The following is a 24546-nucleotide window of genomic DNA, read 5'->3' on the forward strand; positions in this document are numbered from 1 at the left end:
ATGTGGAATGAGGAGTTAGTTGTCAGCTAATGAAAAACAATATAATAATGGGTTCTGACTTTGTGTTCTTTACAATTGTGTTCTTTACAATTTTAATTGAAAATGAGATGTAAAGAGCAAATCATATACTAACTGATCTGTGATGAAATGCCCCAAAATAATCATGTCTCAAGTGATCTCATCCCTGGGGTTTACGGCATGAGGGCGTGGAATACAGCTAAACGCTGTATTTATCTGAAGAAGAAATCATATAATTTTGCAGAAAACCTAAGAATATTTAACTTTTATTATTGAATAATTTATAAACATTTTATTTTAGCCATCCATCCATCTTCTTCCGCTTATCCGGGGCCGGGTCGCGGGGGCAGCAGTCTAAGCAGGGACTCCCAGACTTCCCTCACCCCGGACACGTCCTCCAGCTCCTCCGGTGGGACCCCAAGGCGTTCCCAGGCCAGCCGAGAGACATAGTCCCTCCAGCGTGTCCTGGGTCTTCCCCAGGGCCTCCTCCCGGTGGGACATGCCCAGAACACCTCCCTAGGGAGGCGTCCAGGAGGCATCCTGAGCAGATGCCCGAGCCACCTCAGCTGGTTCCTCTCAACGTGTAGGAGCAGCGGCTCTACTCCGAGCTCCTCCCGTGTGACCGAGCTCCTCACCCTATCCCTAAGGGTGCGCCCGGCCACTCTGCGGAGGAAGCCCATTTCAGTCGCTTGTATCCGCGATCTTGTCCTTTCGGTCATTACCCAGAGCTCATGACCATAGGTGAGGGTAGGAACGTAGATTGACCGGTAAATCGAGAGCTTCGCCTTCCGGCTCAGCTCCTTCTTTACCACAATGGACCGATACAGCGACCGCATCACTGCAGACGCTGCACCGATCCGCCTGTCAATCTCCCGCTCCATCCTTCCCTCACTCGTGAACAAGACCCCGAGATACTTGAACTCCTCCACTTGGGGCAGAGACTCTTTTATTTTATTTTAGCTATTTATTAATTCAACTTCCATATCACTAAAATAGCCTTGTTGCACCTCGAAACCAGGCACTCGCACAGGCAGACAGAACTGCTCAGACACAATCCACTGCTCACTGGTCTTGCTAGTTCAAGCCGCCTGACAAACCCATCCGAACTTTGCGCTTTTGTCAGAACTCGCGCATGGAGATGGCACTGTTGGATCAAAACCCTAGGCCTGTTCATATCAGAGAGACAGAACACTATGGTGAGTGCTGCAACCATGTCTTTACCACCGTTAACTGCTGTTGTTACCCTAACTCGGCGCTGCTGCTTCGGGCTGGTGTGCAGCGAGTTGTGTCCAAAGTTATACATGCATCTGATTTATATTTAAAGCAATGAGCTTATGGTGATAACTTGGGATGTATTTTAAAGTTTAAAATAAGTGTAGCTTCAACAATAGTCAACTAGCAGATATGCTTATGATGGGCAAACTCAAGAAATTAAACTGCATTTTTGACTCAACTGATTCTAAAAAAACAAATATATTAAGGGGCAATTTCATGCAGTTAAAAGCTGTTTTCCTGTGGTGTATGTGGTACACCACCTCTAGATCTGCCGTGCGATTTGTGCACACGATGCACTCTTGTCAATTTTGATAAACCCTGCAGAGCTCCTTGTTTTTGTCATACACCAAATATACACCCCAATTTCGCTGTAGGAAAGTTTTGTAAATGAGGACCAATATTTTTAGTTCTTGCTGCTGCCTCTCAGTCTCATCAGTACTAAACTTCCCCTGCTCTTCATTAGCACTTCCGCCCCCTACAGCCTTGTGCAGGTGGAACAGACTGGTGCCAGCAAGGGGTAATTAACTGTTACTGATGCTACAGCACGGGCTCTGTATAAGCCCAACCCTAAAACTGCAGTGCTAGCCAGTATTTCCAGCCATACAATGACTCCTCTCCCACCCAGAAAGGCTACACTTCACTTTTCCACCTCTTAACCTTTTCGACATCCAGATGGTCCACTGCACTTACCACAAATACAAAGGTTAATCATAGCTTCCACCTGCTAATTATAAAAACAAATTGCTCAGTGCGTCTGGGTATATGCTATATATATTTGATTTAATTACAGTGCTAGTTTTTCAAATAAGTTTTAAAAGGTAGGTCATGTCACGCACAAAAGACCAGTATTAATAAACTGTAAAAAAACAAGTAGTTTAATTATAGCTTCCTGTCTGGATCCTCTTGTACCCTGTTCTTTTTATATGGAGCTATTTCCTCTCCCTGTCACATTTAAATGAAAGCCTCATCATAGATTTCCATGCAGCGTCAGGCGTTTCCATTCAACAGCAGTAAATTAGACGTGTTAACTCTACCTCCAGCACTGCATACTCTATATTCTTTATGATTTCCGTCTATTGCTATTGTCAAATGTGGGCTATATTTCGACTTGCAAGTGTCCTTTATACCTTTATAAGAATTTCAAACTGATATATTTAAATGCAAAATATGCTGGTAGATATAGCTGCACAATCTTCCAAATAAGCTTGTTTTATGAATCACAAAACACATAGATAATGAACCACTGTATGAGCAAAAATGGTTGATTTTAGTAGAAATATTTCTTAGCATCGAAAGATTTCATAGTATTAGCACAAGCTCATTTCGTGACATCTATAGTAAACAAGCAAATATACAAATTGTGGTTTACCTTGTTGAAATTATTGCAATATATTTTATATTTATATATTTTCTGTAACCTGGTATGCAGCTTAAGACAAGGGTTAGTTCAAGTTTAAGTACGATAAACTAGTTTTTGTACAAAAATGATAATAATAAATAATACAATTTAAAAATAAAAAAAAACTGGGCTTCACCGATCACAACACCTGATTCATTTTTTTTTTTTTATTATTATTATAATTTTTTGTATTTATTCATTTTCCCCCTCATTTACATTCTCTATATCTTCTTTTCCCACTTAGGAATTACTAGTACTAACATCTTGCATTCTCCTCTGCTCTCCCCATCTTACCCCCTCCAAAATCACAGAAATATCACACGTCTCACACACACACAACACGGACTTCACATACAATTGTAAAGCTGTTACGTCTACAAACCATGTTATGACTTGTTATGTCTTGGTATGTCTTGATATGTCTTATCACCACTTGTCACTACTGTACGTAACTGGTCACTATGTCTGTCTTGCATTTAATAAAAAAAAAAAAAAAAAAAAAAAAAAAAATACAATTGTAATAAATGAAAGATTGTACAATTCATGCACTGATCTTAGAATCTGGCTCTTGACATAAACATCATTGGTAAAGTGATGAGATCCACTGACCTACAGGTTGCCATGACTCCAACTCCTATAGTACTACTGATACTGTCGTTGTGTCCTTGAGCCACCTCGTCACCAGTGTCTGTGTGTATAAAGGTGTGCTTTGATGTAAAGCACTTTGAGAGCTTTGAAGGTGAAGGTAGAATAAAATTCCCTAATGTAGACAATATTAATAGCTAGTTTAACTTATTAGATGTGAAAGTTAATTTTGTTTTTCTACCAATTCTATTTACTTTATAATGTTTTTAGATTTGAATTAACATTTTATATGCATATTTCTCCTCCAATATGGCATTATATGTCTCACATAAATTGCAAAAGCTTTGATCCTGACAGTCTTGGCAATGTAGAAAGATGCTTTTATGCTTTTTTCTAATTATCAGGAAATGCGCGCGGATCATTTTGTCACCCAGGCTTAAGCTATATAGTGCTATACTTTTCACCAATCCTGATCCCTTGTCACGCACTTGTCATTAATGCATTACTTAATACCTTTTTAGCTGTGTTTCCGCCTTCTGTTAAAGTACATATGTCACATTTTCAGTGCAGAAAAAATATTAAGTTTGAGGTGATGGTGTGCGTTCCATCAAAGCGCGTGGTTCCGACTGGAGAGATAAGATAAGAGAGATTTTTTTATAGTCAGGAGCAATGCAAATTATACAGCTTAACTTCATTCGTTTGTTGCATTTGTAGCATGGATGGAATAATCAGGAACAAAGACACAGGAGACAGGGATTCTGGCTTTGCACCTGTAATGGTGTGTTTGAGTAATCTTTATTTTCTTGAAATCAAAATGACATTGCTTTGAAAGTTTCTGTTTTCCCCAACCCAATACACACCCACAGTTCATATTGTATTCTGAAGCTACTTTGGCACAAATGACAAAAAACAAGAACAAAACAAAACTGCTGTTTTTATTTTTACTAGTTATCCATAGACGAGGTCCTTGGCATGGTCCGGCAGCACTGCACTTTGTTCTGATGTGATGTATGGATGATTTTTCTGACAAGTATTGCAATTATGATTAGATTTGCAGTCCAGAAGAATTGACAAAAATACTGAAATCGCATTTCAGAACATGTTTGTACAGAGCTTAACTACGGGGTTAGCAGATTTTTGGGAGAATAAGACAGGATTTTGTTGTTTGTGGAGGAAATTATGGAGCTTCAAAAATTGCAGCCTTTGTGATTTGCTAATTGCGTCCATTCAAATCAAATTCAAATCTTACAGCCCCAGTGTGATTACAGTGACGTATTGTAAAAGAGCAGACAGAAATCAGCACTGTAGTTTTCAACCATCTCCACTTCCCTTACAGTTAGGACGCAAAATCCCACTTATGCTTCAATATGGCCTCTTCTCTATCTATACTCAGCACCACTGTTTTATTTACTTATTTTACTCCACTTTGCTGAGATACTCCACATTTTGTCGTTTTTCTCTTGATCATACCATTTCCCATAACAGCCCCAATAGACATGAATGTTTTCATAGCTTGTGCAGAGGTCGTCATTTCAGGTAGTGCATTGTTCTAATGGCTGTTGTTTACTTCGGCACATTTTAGCTGCTTGTCTTATTGGTATACAGTGCATTGGAAGGGTCATCTCCACTTGGACCAATTTCCACAGTATTTCCACAAAGATCCCATTGTTTTTTTGTTCTTTTTTTTTCTTACCTATAAGCTGGCGGACAGTTAGTGGGCTGCTTTTGAAGTTGGAGTTTTACTTGGATAGTTAGAGATTTCAATGGCATTTTCTATATGTTTACCTGGCATGTTTTTCTCCTGGTCAGAATGAAATAGAGTCGGAGGTTCAGATGTCTCTATACAGGCTAGTCTATTGTTTTGTTAGCATATAGCATAATTCAGCTGTGGCCTATGTATGTGTGGATTGTTTACATATAATGGTCAGTGTGAGTTAAGACTATAAAATGTCTTGAAGGTATTTCAGTTGAGGGAAGTCTTGGAGTCCCCACTTATAGTGCTGCCCTCTCAACCCGGCCCCGGATAAACGGAAGAAAATGGATGGATGGATGGATGGGTGGATGGGTATGTCAGTTGAATACAGTTTCTCACTGACTTGAAGTAGCCCAGGAATTGAATGATGAAGATACTTTGAAGGACCAAAACATAACACCATCATCACTGATCACATAATTGTATGCAATCTGTGCTGGAATATTTGGAGTCTTTGCACTCAAATTTCTGAAATGTAACAAAAAGAGATGTCATTTCCTTTTCTGGAATATTGCATTAAACTTCTTGCAATTGTACTGTTGCCTCTACACCATGGATTCTTACTGCGAGGCTCTTCACAAATCTCACCTGTAACTTGGCCTGCTTGTCTCCATGGAGATAGATAGCTAAACTGTGCAACATTTCAACCAAGCAATCACAGCTCCAGGAAGGTGAGCAGAAATGTTACATAGTGCAGTTTTAAACAGGGTACAACTACAGTGTCAGTTATTACTTTGGTATTTAAAATATATAATAATAATGTACTGTACTGTATTAGCTTTTATACATTGTTTACCGAGTGAGAATTAATGAATGGAGCATCTGTCTAAATCCCAAATTAATTTGAATTATGCCCTGACTTTAGTCTGAAAATTTTAGAGAAAAAACATCCACTCCAAAATAAAGTAGGACTTAACTCTAATTAGTGAAGGTTGTCAGTGCTTGTATATATTCAAACTCAATTTGGTGAAGAAGAAATATGTCATATCCACTCTCTATTATGTAGTGATTATAAAGCTCTTGTGTAATTTGGATTTCATGTGTAACCTTGTGATTCTCATTTGCATGCATGAGAGACATATCAGTGGTTCGTTCATTCATTTATTCAGTGTGGGGAGAAGCTGGAGTCATTCCCAGGTTTGGAGTGTGAAGCAGGGCACATTGGACACATGCCAGTTCATCTGAGGGTTGACACTTCAAATACAACGTTTATATTCCCACCTATGGCACTAGAAAGTCTTATATATTTGAGAAAGAGTTTTTATTCATTTTAGGTCGACTTTATTAAGTGTTATGATTTTGTGAAATTTGAAATGAGGTGACTTCTGTGTGGAACTCGGGGCCCTATGCTGTTCTGATTTAGCTTAAAGATGCTACACCTGATTTTTACTATATTAAAATGTGAAAAATAGAACATTTTACTTCCTTATGCATTCCAAGCATCCTAATTATTCACCATGATTAGTTTAAAAGCACTTTTCACCACTTTCAGAGGTCATCACGGTAATACTAATGATAACTAGCATGCTAACCAGGCACTTGCTGATTATCATACAATAAAACACTTTATAATTAGATGTAGACAGTACATAGTGGACTTATTTTGCTGATTATCCAACGTATATTGCACATTTTGCTCAAATACATGGGAAAAGATCTAGTACAGGCTCTGTAATATTGTAATAGTTATATTGCAGTTTTGTTCTATGTCTTAGATCTTCCTAGAACTAGGATGTACAAGCACTTAAGTCCTGTCCTCAGGTCTCTGCACTGGCTTCCTGATACTCAAAGAATCGACTTTAAAGCAGCTCTGCTTGTGTACAAATTTCTCTATGGCCTAGCACCAAAGTACATCTCCCACATATTAGTGCTATATGAAACATCTCACACTCTGAAGACTTCAGAGACCGGCCTTCTGCAGATGTCCAGAGTCAAGACTAAACATGGGGAATCAGCGTTTCAGATTTTTGCAGTTAAAACCTGGAACAGTCTTCCTGAAGATGTGAGACAGGCCTCTAGTTTGACAATGTTTAAAACCAGGCTCAAAACATTTATGTTTAGCTGTGCCTGCGACTGCATATAACTTTTAATGTTAATTTTATGATGATTATTTGTGATTATTTATGTTTGATTTGTTTGTATTGTGATTTTAATGTCCTTCTTTTTCTGTAAAGTACTTTAAATTACTTTGTGTATGAATAGTGCTATATAAATAAACTTGCCTTGCCTTGCCTTACTTTTAAAGAGTCGTTGCTTATTGGGTATTGTGTTGTGGCTTAGGCCTAGATAAAGTCTTGGATTTACCTGTAATAGCTTGGTGATTCAACTTTTTTTCCACCTGGCTTTATACAAATGTAGATTTAATTTTGTCTCTGTTAACCCTTTTCTAGTCTGGATAATTCTGTGGCAGATGTGGCAGCTAAAAAACACAGACCATGTACCAGCATACGCACTTCCTTGGCTTCTCACATCTCCATACATATTCATTCATTCAAGTCATCCTCAACTGCAGTTCTGGTCACATCACAGCTGTTCTGTAGTGTCCCTCGGATATTTAGGAATGATTTGGTTTGGCTAATTACCCTAATCTTAACTTGGCAAACATGAACCAAAAATATCTTGAAAGTTTTATACTTTTACAATCAAGCTTGCTTCTCTAAGGTCTGATATGTAACTTGGCCTGGTAGTGTCACCATGAAGATGGATTATTTTATTGCATTATTTTAATGCTGTACTATGGAACATTCTAAGTAAAACAATAGGTCTCCGCTGAGAAGGGCAGGTAGCAGACCCCACCAGAAGTAGGTGTAGTTATTTTTTGGCAAAATTTACACCAACAAAACTAATATATGTGTTTTCTTGTACAAAGCAGAGCACAGAATGGATCTCCAATTCTCAAATGCTTTGATACAAAGATATGCCAAATTTTTATATCACTAAAACTCCCATTTTCTTTAAACATGTCATTGAATTAAGTAGTGCTGCCAGTTTGCTGCCATGCACTTTTTGAGATCATTTCATTGTACCTAACACTATAAATGTGTACATTATTTTGAATCATTGCAAAACTACAATACTAATCCATCTATCGTTGTCTTCTCTCCCCTCTCACTCCCCCTGGCTTGTCTTGCACTGCTAACACGGACATCCACGCAGGCTCAGGTTAGTGCTTTCATTCTTTGCTCATTGTAGACAATTAGACAAAATGCATGCTACATCTCAGCCAGTCACAGGATGCCACAAGCCTGCTCTGCCCTTTAGTTCACAGTTATGAAAATGACTTGATTGGTGCCACTTAGACCTAAATATAGTTTCTTTTTAGTTTTGAGGTGGAAGGTATAGTATAATAAGAAAGATGATAATAGGCATCTACCCCTCTAAGGCACATGTGTCAAACTCAAGGCCTGCGGGCCAAATGTGGCCCTCCACATCACTTCATGTGGCCGTCGACAGGGTAAATTAAAAACTATAATGGTTTTAAAATCTCAATTTATCAGGAGATATGCAGTTACACAGCCATATTTTACATCTAGGAAAAAATGCTTATGCAATATTTGTAACTTGTATAAGTAATAAATACAGAAACAGTTACTTAACAAGTTAAAACATTTGTTAGATTTATTTTACATCTGGCCCTTTGAGAGCAGACATTTTGCTGATGTGGCCCTCAGTGAAAATGTGTTTGACACCCCTGCTCTAAGGAAATTGGATTGTTTTTCCAAGGCTATAATTGGATTTAGAAGAGCAATGATGATTTTTTTTTTTTTTTTATTGGACAGAATTGTGTAGGGGGTGAGCAGGGAGGACATGGGCACTGGACTACCACAGAGAACTAGTTAGGCTTTTTTGTGCCTTTTTAGCTAGATGTGATGAACAGGTTGCGTTCACATCATAATTTAATTTCATATATGTATTTATTTGAATCAGGATAGTCCATACTAATCAATGTGCCAGCAAGCAGCTTCAACATAAATATACTGGAGGTGGTGTAATAGCAAAATTTTACCTGTATCTGTCCTAAGACATGTAAAAAGCATTAAACATTAATTAGACAGCACCAGACACATTGGCGTTACAAGACATTAAACACACACACCTCTCAGACATGAAAATGAAAACACTATATACATTTTATCATTTAAAATTCAGAATTTTATGATGCAATTTGCTGTTTAAATATCAGATTCCCAATTTATTGATCTGGTCTAATATGGCTATCCACATAAGACAAAAACTGGCTCTGGCAAGTTCAACATCCCTATCAGCATAAATAAACAAAAGTGATTTTTTTTTTTTTTTTTTTTTTCACAATAGCCTCAGAAAGTGGTGTGGTTATTAAACCTTAAATATGCAATTGTTGTCAGCTGAGAGAACGTAAAGACATGATATTAAAATGGCAAGTTTGGATTTTTCTTTGAAAAACAGTGTATCTCCCATAGGGTTATAAGCCTCTGCTGTCAATCTGAAATTATCATCACCATGGAGATAATCCACCCCACCAATTTCTAAAAATACCAGTGTTAATGAATAGGGTCTTGCTGGTTGTTTTTCTTTGTTTCACTTTTACCATGACACATTTCTATGTTGGGACAAGCATCTAAGCCCTTTAGCAGATCAGTGCATAAAAGTGTAGCTGATGTTCTGGAGTTGATCAGTGAACTCAAGATGAAGACCTCCCTCATTTCCCCCCTGGTTCTACTGCTGCTCAGCCTCTGCATCCTCTCCACTCAAGTTTGCAACCGGCGGCAGGTGTCCAGTAAGATTCATTATGAGAAAAACTCTTGGAATCCCTTTGAGAAACTTTTCAGAGCTGTCAAAAGAACTGTACTGAGAACCCTGAGTGTGATTTTTTCATCTATGTTCTCCCTGATTCCAGCCACAGCAACTTAGATAGATTGTGTCAGCTCAAGTCGGAACATATTTTGGAGAAACTCATAGACATAGCATGATTGCAGGCTACTCTTTCTGCAAGCCACCTCCATTGATGACCCTGAAAAACATCCCCAGCGTGATGACACACAATGAAATTTCTTCATCTACTTGGACAAAGACTGAACAATGGACAAACAAATGGTGTCATGTCTACAAATATAACCCCATACCCTGATATAACCTGTGGATACTCTTCCGGTTATTGCAAAGCAAACCAAGATATTTAATGGTGTTCTATCTAACTTTTATGGTGGAGCCATAGTAAATAGTGGGCAAAAAAGGTTAACATTAATCCCTGATCATTATATTGGCCTAGGTATCAGATCAGCTCTATTGGCTGGATTGAATAAGAAGTAAGATGAGTTATTTTCATCAACCTTGTGGCTTGATATGGTGGTTCTGATTTAGTTTAATGATGAAAACATGTAATCTAATTCAATTTGGAGGATTACAAAGGATTGATTTAGACAGATGGTGGAGGTTTTATTTTGTTAAGACACTTTAGTGCTGATACCACAATTGGTTGGGTTTTCTGTAAATGCTTGAATTTGAACCTTGAGTGAAGAACATGTTTTAAAATGATTTGTTGGCTTTGTTGAACCATTACAGGGAAATCAAACATCAATGATATACTATTCAAACCCATATCAAATTATGTCCATAAAACCCCATTAAACCATTATGTCCATAAACCCCATCAAACCATCCAGAAGACTAAAGCTTTCATTTTTTTTGTACATATTGTTCTGAATGACAGGCCTCTCTCTGCTGCAGAGCCTGTGCTGAGACTGGAGTGAGTGCAGTGCAATAGATGCCAGTTTACCCAGCAGGGCATCTGCAGGGACAGATGGGAGATGATGAGGGAGTGTAATAGGCATCTGGGTGGCCCATGGGGATGGCACACTCGTTGCCTGTTTACGCACACACTTAGAGACACACATTACAGCTTGTCATAGCTTTCCCTGCAAATTGTTCTCTGGAGTATACCTTTTACTCTGGCAGATTGTTACATAGATTGAGAGTAAATGCACTTGTTTACACAAGCAGTTTTCATTGTTACACTGGTATGAGAGAGGGAACTGGGTTGTCAGACCCACTACCATTCTGAAAAAGCTGATGCAAGCTATATATTAAAAAAGCTTGTCTCCACTAGGGATGGGACGATATACGATAATATCCTTAATCGCGATAAAAAAGGTCCGCAATTAATCGTTCGTGGCATTTTTTTATAATCGCGATCATCGCGCACAATTATAATCGCCTTTACGGCACCACACTGCCTCATGTTTCCAGTTCCAATACAACATTTAGATGTTAGTTCTGGTGTTTGCCCACTCTGACATAGCAATGACACTTGTAGCTTCTGTGCTTATCTCTGTCTGAACTATAATCTGTCAGATATCAACAATAAACAAAGTCTGATCCGTAACCCTCCACAGGAACGTACCAGTGCGCGCCTCACCCGTGCGCACAGATGAGACGCTAATCTGTGCACATCTTAGATTTTTACCTACAATAATGCAAACTGGAGAATAAACTAACACCTTTTAAACAATAGACAAATTAAGTCTAATTCATACAGCTGAACACAAATGTGCTAGAGCGCATGGTCCGAGTGTGCACTATGTGCACAGAAGCAAAGCTAACGATTATACACAGTATATTTTACCTACAATTAAGTCAATAGCAGAATAAACCACGCTTACCAATCGAGAACAGCATCCAATCCATCAAAAAATAAGGTCCTTTACTCCTGAGTCCACTGTGGGATCTTTACTCTTTGCCATGAACCACTCAGAGATGCCTCTAGTATAACTTGTACAAACATCCACAGTGTCCTCGATCACGTACTCCCTTTGGTTTGTCCGTTTCGTCATGTTTAAAACGCAAAACAACAGTGCATAAATGCGCCACTATGCACACATTTCTGCATCCACTCATTTCCCAATTCAACAAGGTGCCTTAATTAAAAAAAATTAAGTGTTTGTCGACGGGCACTTGTGTCACTTCCGGCGCAACAAGGACTGGTCCATTTCGACAGCGGCCGTGTCCCAATTCGCCAAAATGGCCTTAGAATCACCATTCGAAGTGTGCATCGAAGGGCAGTTACGTAATTTCCGGCGCAACAAGGGCTGTCCCATTTCAACGCACCCTACTGAATGTGCCCGACAAACCTGCTCTTCCCTTTTCACCGTTTCCATGGAGATCGGACGTAACCGAAGCGTGCATCTGTGAACACTTCACACACTTCTATATCCCATCATGCGCCGCGACTACGCAAGAAACAGAAGAAAATGGAGTCCGCTGCGCAATACACATTCAGATGTTCGTACTGGTTTACCTCATTTACAACAGTGCAACATGAAACTGTTAAATCTGAATAAAGATCTGTACAGTGTGTTTGATGATTAAAAACGAGGGGAGTTATATGGAATAAAGGAATGTGCAGTTATTGCTAGACAATAAGAAGACATTATTATCATTAGAAATTATTACTGCAATAAGAATAATGTAAGAATGTTTGTTTCTATTGTAAGTGTCAAAGACCAAGAGAAACATAAAGTCAGAAGAGTTTAATGATCCACACAGGTAATGTGAACAATGAAGCAACGGACTCTCAGGAAAGGACAGAAGAGAGTCCTGAGACGTGCACAAAATCTTCATGTGTTCAGGTACATTCCATAGGTCTGCGCCCATCTGGTGGGCACGTGTCATTTACCTTCATGTTAGTAAATCAAGATATTAGCTTGATGTAGCGCTGCACTGCTAGAAAATCCCTCACAATAATAAGATGGAAAGAACCGGCACAGCATAGAAGGGAAACAGTGCCCTCTACTTTGGCCACTGGCCAAAATACCGAATTGTTAAACTGCAATATCCCACTTTATGTACAACTAATAAGTGTTCTCTGGTTTATAGACTATGAATGTGAAAATGATATTGTTACCTTTGTCTCTATTATTACATTTTCACAAGGTATATTTTGTTAACCCTTTAAAGTTATGAAGTAACTACAAATGAGAAAAAAATTACCTTGAACGTTATATATTTGCCTATTGATATTCAATCTAAAAAAAGAAACGGCTGTGATGACGACATCTTGACTTTTCTTCTATTAAATAATAAATCATTAAAAATAACGTATGCAATGTGCGTATCGTACGCTCAAAGACAGTGGTGGAAGTGCGGTCCGTGGTGTGGGCCTGTCCCACTTCAGCAAGATGGCGGCTACACTGAGGAGGTCAGATTCTCGACCGGAACCTTCAAACTACACTTTGAAGAGTACTTCGAAGGGACCCTTCAAAGGGTGCATTTGGCGAATTGGGACACGGCCAGCATGGCATTGAGGAGTACACATTTTCTTCCGGGTACGTCTGTTTACGGAAAACCATGGCCTGTGATACATCATCCTGTCCCGCTGCTCATTGGCTGTAAGGGGAAAATGTCACTAAATGTGTGTGATGTAACTGGTTGATTCTACAAGGGGAAGAGTGGGGCGTAAACTTTCAGTCATCTGTAGCACTGATTCGCTGTCTGCAGCCTCAGTAACCCACAACCCCCATCTTATTGGCCAACACTGGTGTCAATCACAAGCTGACACGTGTGTTTAGCACTGGGGAGCAAAGTTGGCCCTGTCAGAAGTTTATTTTGCCTGAAATCGACAAAAGAAAGGCAAAGAAGTGACGGAGCAGATTTCATATTTGGAGTACTTCTCCTGCAGCAGATTGGACATGGAGGATCTTATTTTGTGGACATAATTTCTTGACTGGATCATATTCTCTGGACCTTTACGGAACAAAAGAGACCAACCTTGTGTGAATATGTTGATCTTTGACAGAACCAGAGCGCTCAATGGTAAGTGAAGTCCAGATTCACACTTTGTGACTTTTCTGTAAAAACGTCTTTCCTGTCAACACTGTGGTGATTGCAGGTGAAAATAGTTTGCATATCCAGAAAGACAAGTGCCGCAGCTTTCATTTGATGTGTAGATTGTGTGGGTGACGCAGAAGTGTATGTACATTGCTGTAAATTTGTAAAGTAGGCCCGCGCCGTCGGAACGTTAACAGATTAATAATTATCGCGATAATATCGTTAATCGCGATTATTTTGGCCATGATAATCGTGAGTCTAAAATTTAATATCGTCCCATCCCTAGTCTCCACTGAGTTGTAGTTGCTTTGCCTGGAATGTTCCATGGTATGGCAATTAACTTATTTACTGCCACCAGGCCAAATTACAGATTAGACTGTTTTTCAAGATATATATTCAATTTCAATTCAATTCATTTATTTTTGTAACACCCAAAATCACAACAACAGTTGTCTCAAAGGGCGTTCATGTTTTGGTTGATGGGGGAAACCGGAGTACCCGGAGGAAACCCATCCAGACACGGGGAGAAACATGCAAAACTCCACACAGAAAGGCCTGGGCGACCCGGGGATCGAACCAAACCCTCTTGCTGTGAGGCATGAGTGTTGAGATTAGATAGATTAGATAATACTTTATTGTCAGATCAGAGATCTGAAATTTGTCTTGCACATAAAAACAGTGGCTCCGTTGCTACACATTAACATCACACATGCGACACAGACACGATACAAACATTAATTCAAGTCACTTTCTAGCACTTTGATAGCTATGGATTAAGCTCCTTGTTTATTTTAAGGATTGACTGATGAACAAAAGAATGCTTCAGCCTAACCTTATTAAATCGTGGAACACTGAACCGTCGCCCAGATGGAAGCAATGCATATTCACAGTTCAAAACATGGTTAGAGTCAGAAATGATGTTTCTTGCCAGTCGTATTGTGTTATTATGATAGGCAGCCTCATACTGACCTTCTAATGGCTGACCCACAGTCTTGGAACAGGACTGTGTGCAAAGCCGCACACAGTCCGCTCTCGCAACTCCAACAAGGTCTCTCGGCTGTAGGAGCGGCCCGTTTGGATTAACTCCCCGCACCCGCCCATGCTGCTGTCACCCAGGTGAGCCAGTGTTAGCGGTAGCAGTGACAGCCACAGCCAGGATCCACACAGGCCAATAATCCACACAATCAAAAACATCAGTGACGAAGTTGTTCTCTCATCTGAGAGGTCAGTGACCACCGGATGCCGGAGAACGAGCAAAACAGTGATCAGACATCATTTAGTGCCACAAAAACATAAAACAAGGACATAAGCAAACGGAGCATACTGATGTGCAGTGCGCAGCCGAGCAGCGCACCTGGTCTTAATCCAGAGTTGCCACTCAGCCACCGTGCTGCCTACACACAAAAACAATATACAACACATATAGGCCTAATTGAATAAATGCGAGATAGATGTGTTCAATGGAACATACAGTGAAACATTCCAGGCAATGTATAAAACAAACAAAAAAAAAAAAAAAAAACATAACAAAAGAATAATAATATGCAGTGACTATGACAACTGAGAAGGGATGGAATAAAGGCTTGGCTGTAAGGTCACATTTTGTATAAATATGTTTTTGTTCTTGATTGTAAATAAATAAATAAATATATATATATATATATATATATATATATATATATATATATATATATATATATATATATATATATATATATATATATATATATATATATATATATATATATATATATATATATATATATTTATTTATTTTCCCACAAAATTGAAAAATAACAATTTCTTCCAATACTTGTGTTGATTATAATCTGCATTTTGCATCTATTGCCAGTCAAAATGCTGCAGCCATCCTGGTTGGTGTTTTATGACCCTCATGCTGTTCCTCTCTTTTATTAATTCTTGTGTGAATAAAACACTATAAAGCTTTCATACGTTATTTCTTTCTGTGGTGCACACGTAGCTCACTTCCAACATACAAAATAATAGTAACCATTCTTTTTATGCTGTATGGTAATGTATGAACGTTGAACATGAATTATAGCACACTTATTGTATAACTAATGCAGGGTTCAGACTATGGAATCAAAATCACACCGAACGCCTCTAGCTCAATGCCTTTGCATTCGAGGACAGATACTTTGCGGAAAGTTCAGATTTTTTAACTCTGGCTTCTGATACCTGTGGCATGAACACTCAAGACATATGAATGGTCAAAACATGGCATGGAAACGTTGGACTACCCTAGACACGCAGCCCCCATAGACAAAGTTCAAAACTGTTGTGCAATATTATAAAGTTAATATTGATAGAATTTAAGAAAAGGTCATGAGATAATGATGATGTGAACCCTGGGGTAAACTGACTGAAAGTGAAACATGAAGGACCAAGGATCAAATGACATGCTCCTGTTCTTGACCAAACTAAAATACTATTATTAAAACGATGATTTTCTGCCAAAGGAAATAGGAATAAAACAGTTTGAAATTGTTTTTATATTGGCAGCGTGAGTCACACAAGAATAACAATTAAGCTCTTACTGAGCCAGTAATAGTGATCCTGTGTGTGCCTGTGGTTCATTATTTTGCTAATAATGGTGATTCCTTTTAGAATTGAGAATTTGTTTTGTTTTTTTTGTTGTTTTTTTTTGTATTTGAATAATACACATATCATAGTAGTTTAGCCTATATAATATAACTTTATAAATCCGACCATGAGGCAATCCGCAGCATCATCCATAGGCAAACATAATGTACAGTTTAATAGTACAACAAACAATTCAAGATACTATGAAGATATTACAGGCTTGCTTATCTCCATGGAGATGGATCATTTTAAGAACTGCTCTAAGGGAACAGTGTTCATAAAGCAAAGGAGTTGAATTATGAAACAGTTGCTGCAATGAGCTAAAACAAGCTGCTTCTCTTTTGCAATAAACATGCTTGAAAGAATAACAACAGTAAAGACAGTATTGTGATAATAATAATAATAATAATAATAATAATAATAATAATAATAATAATAATAATAATAATAATAATAATAATAATAATAAAGTTTAGTATTTGTTTTGTATGCATTATGTATTTATTTTATAGATCACTGTCCAATAATGTTCCGTAATTGGAGATACCAGTAAGCACAATAATCTTTATAGTATAATTTATCATGATCTTGATTTAGCATGATTTAGCAATTTATGTAGATATTGTTTTGTTTGTTTGATATGTTTTGTTTTATATGGGCAGCACACTGAATCTAATTTATGTAGACTGTAATGAGCTGTACAATGACCAAATCAATAAACAAATTAAATGAAAAATTTTAACACTGTATTAAGAAACATTCCACACAAAGCAGAGACAAGCAGCTGGGGGGCTCTCCTCTCGAAAAGCTATATAGGACACCTTTAAATCCCTCTACTTGCTTTCAGTGCCTTGAATCTACTTGAACTCCACCATATCATATGCACACATCATATCCACAATGTACAAATGTTTGTTTCTGTTGTGTTTCTATGCGCAGGTGTATGAAGCAGTACCATGCCACAGTGAGTGTAGCCAGTTCGAGTGGCGTATCGAGCCCTGGTCCATTTGTACCATCAACAGTGTGGACGACGGGCCTGCCTGCGGTGAAGGAGTACAGAGCCGTAAGATCAGGTCAGTAAGCCCCTCAGCCTGGCACTAGATGCTGATTCTAGAAACTGGCACTGGACATTGTCTCTTGGCACAGCGAGACTTCACTGGGAACTGGCACACTGGCACTGGCTATGCCCAAGCAAAGCAAACAGTCGAAACATACCGATGCTTACTAATAAGTATTAAGTATGTTTTTTTCAAGGACATTTAAGCTAAGAACACAAGTATCAAGCAACACATTATGACCACAGATATGTAAAACAAATAAAAATATATAACAGCTGTAATGGAGCCATTTAGTGGGATGTATCAGGTCTCAGGTACAGCTTTTATTCTCAAAAGTAAATGTAGAAAATGTTTAAATTGAAGGAACTTTTGTGGTGTTTTCAGTCTCAAAGAAGGAACAGTGGTGAGCAAGAAAGGTTTATCTGGTTGGTCCAAAGCAAATCCAAGCTAATGCAGATTTTTTTGTTTATTTTTTTTATGTATGAGTGATATAGGCATATGGTTATAACTGTTGGATAATTTTCCATCGCATGTAAGCATGGTGAGCCAGGAACACTCAACACATGATTTTCACCATGCTATTATTGTAGGGTGTATTCAAATCTAGAACAGATAGAGCTATCTGCAGAAGGTGTTTTAGTACAGAAAGTGTTACGGTTGATTCATGTACATCTGACATTTAGGCAGTTTAAGGACCAGCGGTAAAAGGGAAACTTGTGATGTACTGTGGTAGACAAAAATCTTTTTGACCACCCTTCAGAGCAAATCAGCCCAATTACTCCACTTCCAGGTCAAAGCAAAAACTTAAGATCATTTGAAATTATGGGTATGAAATGGATGTTAAGGTACTTCAGATTTTGCAAAAAAGGACTATTTGACTAATCTTTCTACTTTTCACAGATTTTCAGATTCCCTGCTGCTTTAAAACCCACAACTTTAACTACAGAGACCTATTACATTTTGCACAGTCCTTACAGAGAATATCAACCACTCTATTTTGAGACCCAAACTTGGAGTTATATTTTGAAAGTGAAAAATGACTTAGTTATGGGTGCATTAGAGACAAGTTTCACGATTGGCTCTGCTCTTGTGTTAGGTGTGTTAAGCTGGAGCCACAGAGCGGTGTTCCCAGCACAGTGGAGGACAGTCTGTGTGACCAAGAGGACATGCCCCCCAGAGCCCAGATCTGCTCCCTGTCCTGTCCCCAAGACTGTGTCCTGTCGCCGTGGGAACCGTGGACCAACTGCCTGCAGGTGTGAGCCTAAATGAGCACAATATATCGCAAAAATATCACTATCACAATATCGGCTGATGTAATAACCATTATACCAAGAAAATAAATATATCGCAACAACAACACATTCTCCATCTTATAGAAGTGCGCTGTTTTTTAGAAAATAAAACCAATTTTTTTTCAAATATTTTCTACATTAGACCAAACTTGTAACTATATGTTAAAAATGTATATATATATATATATATATATATATATATATATATATATATATATATATATATATATATATATATATATATATATATATATATATATATATATATATATATATATATATATGGTCTCATGGTACAGAATATCAAATTTTTCAGTTTTTATTATCGTGAGAAAGAAACAGCACAATTTTACAATTATCCACGGTTACTGACACCATGACCAAATAACAGTGAAATACGTGTCTAATACAGTGGGCTGTTCAATGTTTGTCTCCATGGAGATATGTGTAATGCAATACTGTTGAACATTCTAGTCAAGGAAATAAAATGTTCATAGAGAAAAGGAGTTGGCAGAACCTCTACTTGAAAGGTTGCATAGTGCACCTTTATATCTACCATCCGTAATTAGATCACATATCTAAATTACTTCTGTATGATAGTGTGCATGCTTTGGTCAAATCAAATACACTTACAGATGGTAGCTTTAAGTGACGACTTGTTACTTAGTATGTATCAAGTTAAATATTATTGTTTACATGTATATTTGTTCCTTAATCACTATTTTATTGTGTTGGGCGACCCAGAGTTATTGACTTTGCAATGAGGGAAAATGGAAATGCTATTTATGCTGAAGGTAATGCTCCAGGCGAAGCAGGTGTAGCTTATGTTAATGTTTGTACAACAGATTACTAACCCTAAGCCTCTAATGGACACATTGTTTATTGCTAGAACAAATATTTTTGAACAAGTAAATGGTAATGGCTTTCATACTGAAGGTGATGCCCAAGGCTAAACAGGTGTAGCCAGTTTTTCCTTGGTAAATGACAAAGTACATGGCTATTATTACAAGCTTCATTGCTACAAGGTTAAGATCTTAGGGTAGGGAATTTATTCACATCAAGTTTAGATTTAAAAAAAAAAGATAACTAAATAATAACAATAATAATGATGATACTACTACTACTACTACTACTACTACTACTACTACTACTACTACTACTACTACTACTACTACTACTACTACTACTACTACTACTACTACTACTACAACAAAATGCACATTCATGATCTATATATTTGATATTTTACTATTAAGGGCCATGCTGAAAAAAGCATGTCTTCTTGAGGTGAACTAAACCTTGAGTGAAAAATGTGTTGTTTACAAGCCGTGAAAACGAAGTATGCACTTGATCATATCTCCTTTATAGCGTCAGACTATAATTAGTTTTGCACTACACACACAGCAATCTTTGAAAATGTCCCTATAGTGTCCGAATAAATCATTTTGCACGTTAAATCATTCCCCATAGGAATCGCTGAATCGCAGGTGAAATGATAGCATCTGATTCACACACACACAATTTAATTAATGACTCTTTGTACTGTCATTGTCGCCTATAAATTCAAATCAAGTTCAAATGGATTCTACACCACAACAGATTGAGTCCCTGTAAAGAAGCCAATTAAATTATAACAACTTATTAGACTTTTATAGGTGATTTGCTTCTTGTATAATGTAACCTCATATGGCCCTGTAAAACTCCCATGTAAAATGCACTACTGCTCTATTCGAATGACCTGCTAGTGTTACCAATATCTCACTCTCAAGTCCAGTGCAAAGAGAGTAGGCTTTACAGATGGGACGAGGAACGCTTAGTGCAAATCTACAGGCCTGTTGTAATTGGACACGGTTGTATGGCTCTGGGCTGTTTCTGTTTGAGCTTATAGGAGGACGTTCCTGTAGCAAGTATTAAGCAGTGCTGGGGGCGACTTGCATGGTATATTGACGGACAATATCCAGGGTAACAATATTGAAATGCCTCCCCGTGCTGCCGTTGTGTATGCTTTCATACCTCCCTGTAGCCTCTTCGCACCTCGCCCAAAGTTGTGTTAAATAAAAGTTGTCGATAAAGTGGCATTGTGGGAGGTTGTGTTGTATTTGAAGCAGAGTGTTATTGACATAAGATAGACCAAGAATTTTAAATTCTATTTTGGTTAAGTCAATAGTTTTCTACCACACATGATGGAGTAAAAGGTATTTGGCCAAAATCATTCTTCCAGGGACTGTGTAAATATTAATAAATATTACGATGAAAATAACATGCTTTGTAGTAATTTTAAACTATTTTAATATTTTAGTGATAAACCATTTGCTAAAGGAATTCATGAACTTTTACTATTATCAAAAAGCCTTCAACTAAATTGATTTCATTTTAGGGTAGGAAATACATATTCTTCATTCTTGACATTCTTGTGTATATCAAGTAAATTCTTTAACATGGACATTGTTGATACTCAGAATTTCATTTCCGGCGTCCTCCAGCACAGATTGGGAAGACAAAGTGGTCTGGATATGAATGTGAAATTTTATGATGAGGCTGTTGTCCTAAAATGGCTTCTCCTTCAAATGAATGCAGTTGGATTGTGTTGCTGCATTTTAACAAGGGGTTTAACCACAAGCCAAACTGGCACAGGCAATTCTGCATGTTATTGGAGTGCTTTGGATGAAATGGTCATGGTTTTTAATTTATTTTTGCATATACTCAACAGACCCAACATTATTACCACAAGTGCAGACCACACATTATCTCATCATCATTGCACCTGGGGTTTACTATTTGGGAAAAAGTCTTTGGATAGTTTGATAAGGGAGAGACAGTGATGGCTAAATAGTGTTGTCACGATATGGAAATTCCAAACATGATTTTGATACTAAGGAAAAAGTGTTTTCCTCATGACCGATTTTTCTACCACAATCACTGCTTTAGACAACAGAATGCATAAAAGCAGTTTCTTAAAGGGCCCATATTAAACACATTTTTTCTTGTGAGCTTTTAGCCATGTTCTAATGTTGTTACCTCATCAAAAACATACCTGAAGTGGTGTTTTGTTTCATTTACACATGTTTGAGTAATCCTTTATTAATAGTCTGTCTCTATCTCCAAAGCTCAAAATGTGCTGTTCCACCTTGTGATGTCATGAAGTGGTAGTTTTTAAGTTAACAGCTACTTTTTACTTCAGTTCAGTACAGACAGGCAATTCCAGGACTGAAAGCATGCAAACGATTCTAGTGAAGGTGTATGCAGTTTAAAAACACAGTGGAGCTCTTCCTATATTACCACATGTCATCACAAGGTGGAACAGAGTGTTTTTTGCATGAGAGAAGAACTCGGGGTTGGTGTGTTAAACATGTGTGAATGTTTTGTTTTTTGTGTCTTGGCGGCACGGTGACTGAGTGCCATCACTCATGTCTCACAGCAAGAAGGTTGGTTCGATCCCCGGGTCACCAGGCCTTTCTGTGTGGAGTTTTTCATGTTTCTCCCCGTGTCTGGATGGGTTTCCTCCGGGTACTCCGGTTTCCCCCATCAACCAAAACATGAACGCCCTTCGAGACAACTGTTGTTGTGATTTTGGGCGTTACAAAAATAAATGAATTGAATTGAATTGAAACAAAACACAACTCCGGATATGATTTTGATGAGGAAACAGCATCAAAACATAGATCACAAAATAATATTAGCCCTTTCAATTATACCACGTAGCCAATTACTGATATTCAAAAAAAATATCAGTAATTGTTCAAATGAGTATCAACTTTTGATACTAGGTTTAGTATTATTCAGTGTCTGTGTATCAATTTCTATTTATGTTTGGACAACCCTACTGAAAACTGCAACTAATGTTTGGCATTAAAGATCGGCAGTGCCTTGGTTTTGTAATAAACTCAGTTTCGTCAGCCAAATTTTGTCATAGCATTAGTGCGATAATCTTTTATTACAGAAATGGTAGATAAGAGCGTTACTTTGGTGCCGTGATACAATCTCAAGTGCTTTCTTTATCTGTTTGAGAGAGCTCTGTTTTAAAATGGAACAGACTTGTACTGTACTGCAGAAATCATTAGATAAGCACAAAGTGATTCATGGAAGAATCCACTTAAGCAAATAGCTATTGATAGCAGGGTCAAGAAAATGAACAAAATTTGTTATTTTATCTTGGGAAATGAATACATTAAATGTATTAAACAGCTATTAACAAATAATTTATTACAAAATGGTGTATTATTCAGTAGTTATTTCACAGAATGCCACAGACAAACGAGACAAGATGTTGGTATCAAAGTTTGTTTTTCTGTTCTTTGGCCTGGCCTTTTTATGTGTGGCATTTTCTTCCTGTCCCCAATGTCTATTTATGTTTACCCTGTTTTCACTTACCCCCCAAAATCATTAGGCACCTAATGGGCCAGGACTCCTTTAAAAAGTAACTTCTAAATTAGATGAGGCATTTTGGTAAAACAAGGGCAGAGAAAAGTGCAACACATCAGCACAAGTTTAACTCGAATCAATTAAAGCCATTATGCATTGCTATGTTTGTTTAAATGAGATGTTTTTTTCCTGGGGCACTGTATTCTTTGTTGAGGTTCTCTTTGTTTAATGCACTAGCTACTTATGTCCCACAGCTTTACTACCTAAGTCTTCAGAATCTATATCTACACATTTTTCACTTACTTATACATCCATGTATTTTACTTATCAGGTGCATTGACTAAACCTACATTGGATTGAAAAGGTCAAAGTCCAATATTTCAATTTGTATTGCAAAACAAAATATTGACAAGAATGATCAAACAAGAACTTGATTTTTGTTTAACATAGCATCCAATCTGGTAGTGGTTTGACATTTGTGAATGAGTCTGCTCTTTTGAATGATTCCTTAATGTGAACAGTTAAGGAAGGAAGTGCCGAATCTTTTACTTTCAGATTTTTATGCATTTATACTGATTAATGCTAAACCAACACAAGAATCAGCACAGAAACAGAGCAGATGACACGAGTGAGAGCTTTGTGCCCAAAATAACATATTTGTCGTCATATTAATGGTAGTGCAACATTTTATTTATGCATCGTTTCAAACGGTAAACACTCCCTCTCTCATTTTGAACCATTTTAAACAGATCTGAGTCTTGGTCATTTATAGGTTGTTGCTAAAATAAGTTCTCATACTGGCTTTGGACATATTAATAAACTCTAAAAGAGCCAGTCTTCTGAAGTGAACCTATCCAGAAGAATCGCATCCCATAAAAGAGGTGAAAGTCCCATCACTACAATCTCGTAATACAATGGTCCCTCACTATATCGCCTTATTCACCTTTCACGGTCCTGCTGTTTCACGGATTTTTTGTGTGTGCAATTTTACTTGTTTTTTTCTTACAACATATGAACGTGCATTGTGTTCTGCGTCCTGATCGGCTAAGGGACTGTAGACCATTGTCAATCAATCTCCGTGCCGTGTCTCCTGTACAGTACAGAATGCATTCAGCCAAATTTATGTAACCTTTGACTTATTTGACGTATATTATTTTATGTATTAACATTTATTTGGGTCATTAGTATTTTGTTTATTAATTTGTACTTATTTTATTAACAATGAATATCATTTATTATATTATGATGGATATATTACTTACTTTCTTCATAATAATATTGGCTCCTACTTATTGTTGCGGTACAGCACATTTGAGGAGCGCATCGATAAAAATGTAACAAGAGTGAACACACACGAGACGAGATGATATGAGTTAAGTTGCTCAATAAAGAAAAGCT

General features: G+C 37.7%; 1 protein-coding gene across 1 annotated transcript in view; it reads left to right on the plus strand.

Annotated features, from left to right (window-relative positions):
• Positions 1-24546, plus strand: part of thsd7ba (thrombospondin, type I, domain containing 7Ba) — a 273568-nt gene that overhangs the window by 222109 nt on the left and 26913 nt on the right. Inside the window, exons 17-18 of the mRNA XM_055230668.1 lie at positions 17376-17509; positions 18591-18747. Coding sequence (XP_055086643.1) covers positions 17376-17509; positions 18591-18747 — 291 coding nt within the window. The remainder of the gene's footprint in view (positions 1-17375; positions 17510-18590; positions 18748-24546) is intronic.

This window comes from Periophthalmus magnuspinnatus, chromosome 21 (genome assembly GCF_009829125.3).
Source record: "Periophthalmus magnuspinnatus isolate fPerMag1 chromosome 21, fPerMag1.2.pri, whole genome shotgun sequence".
Classification (NCBI taxonomy): Eukaryota; Metazoa; Chordata; class Actinopteri; order Gobiiformes; family Gobiidae; genus Periophthalmus; species Periophthalmus magnuspinnatus.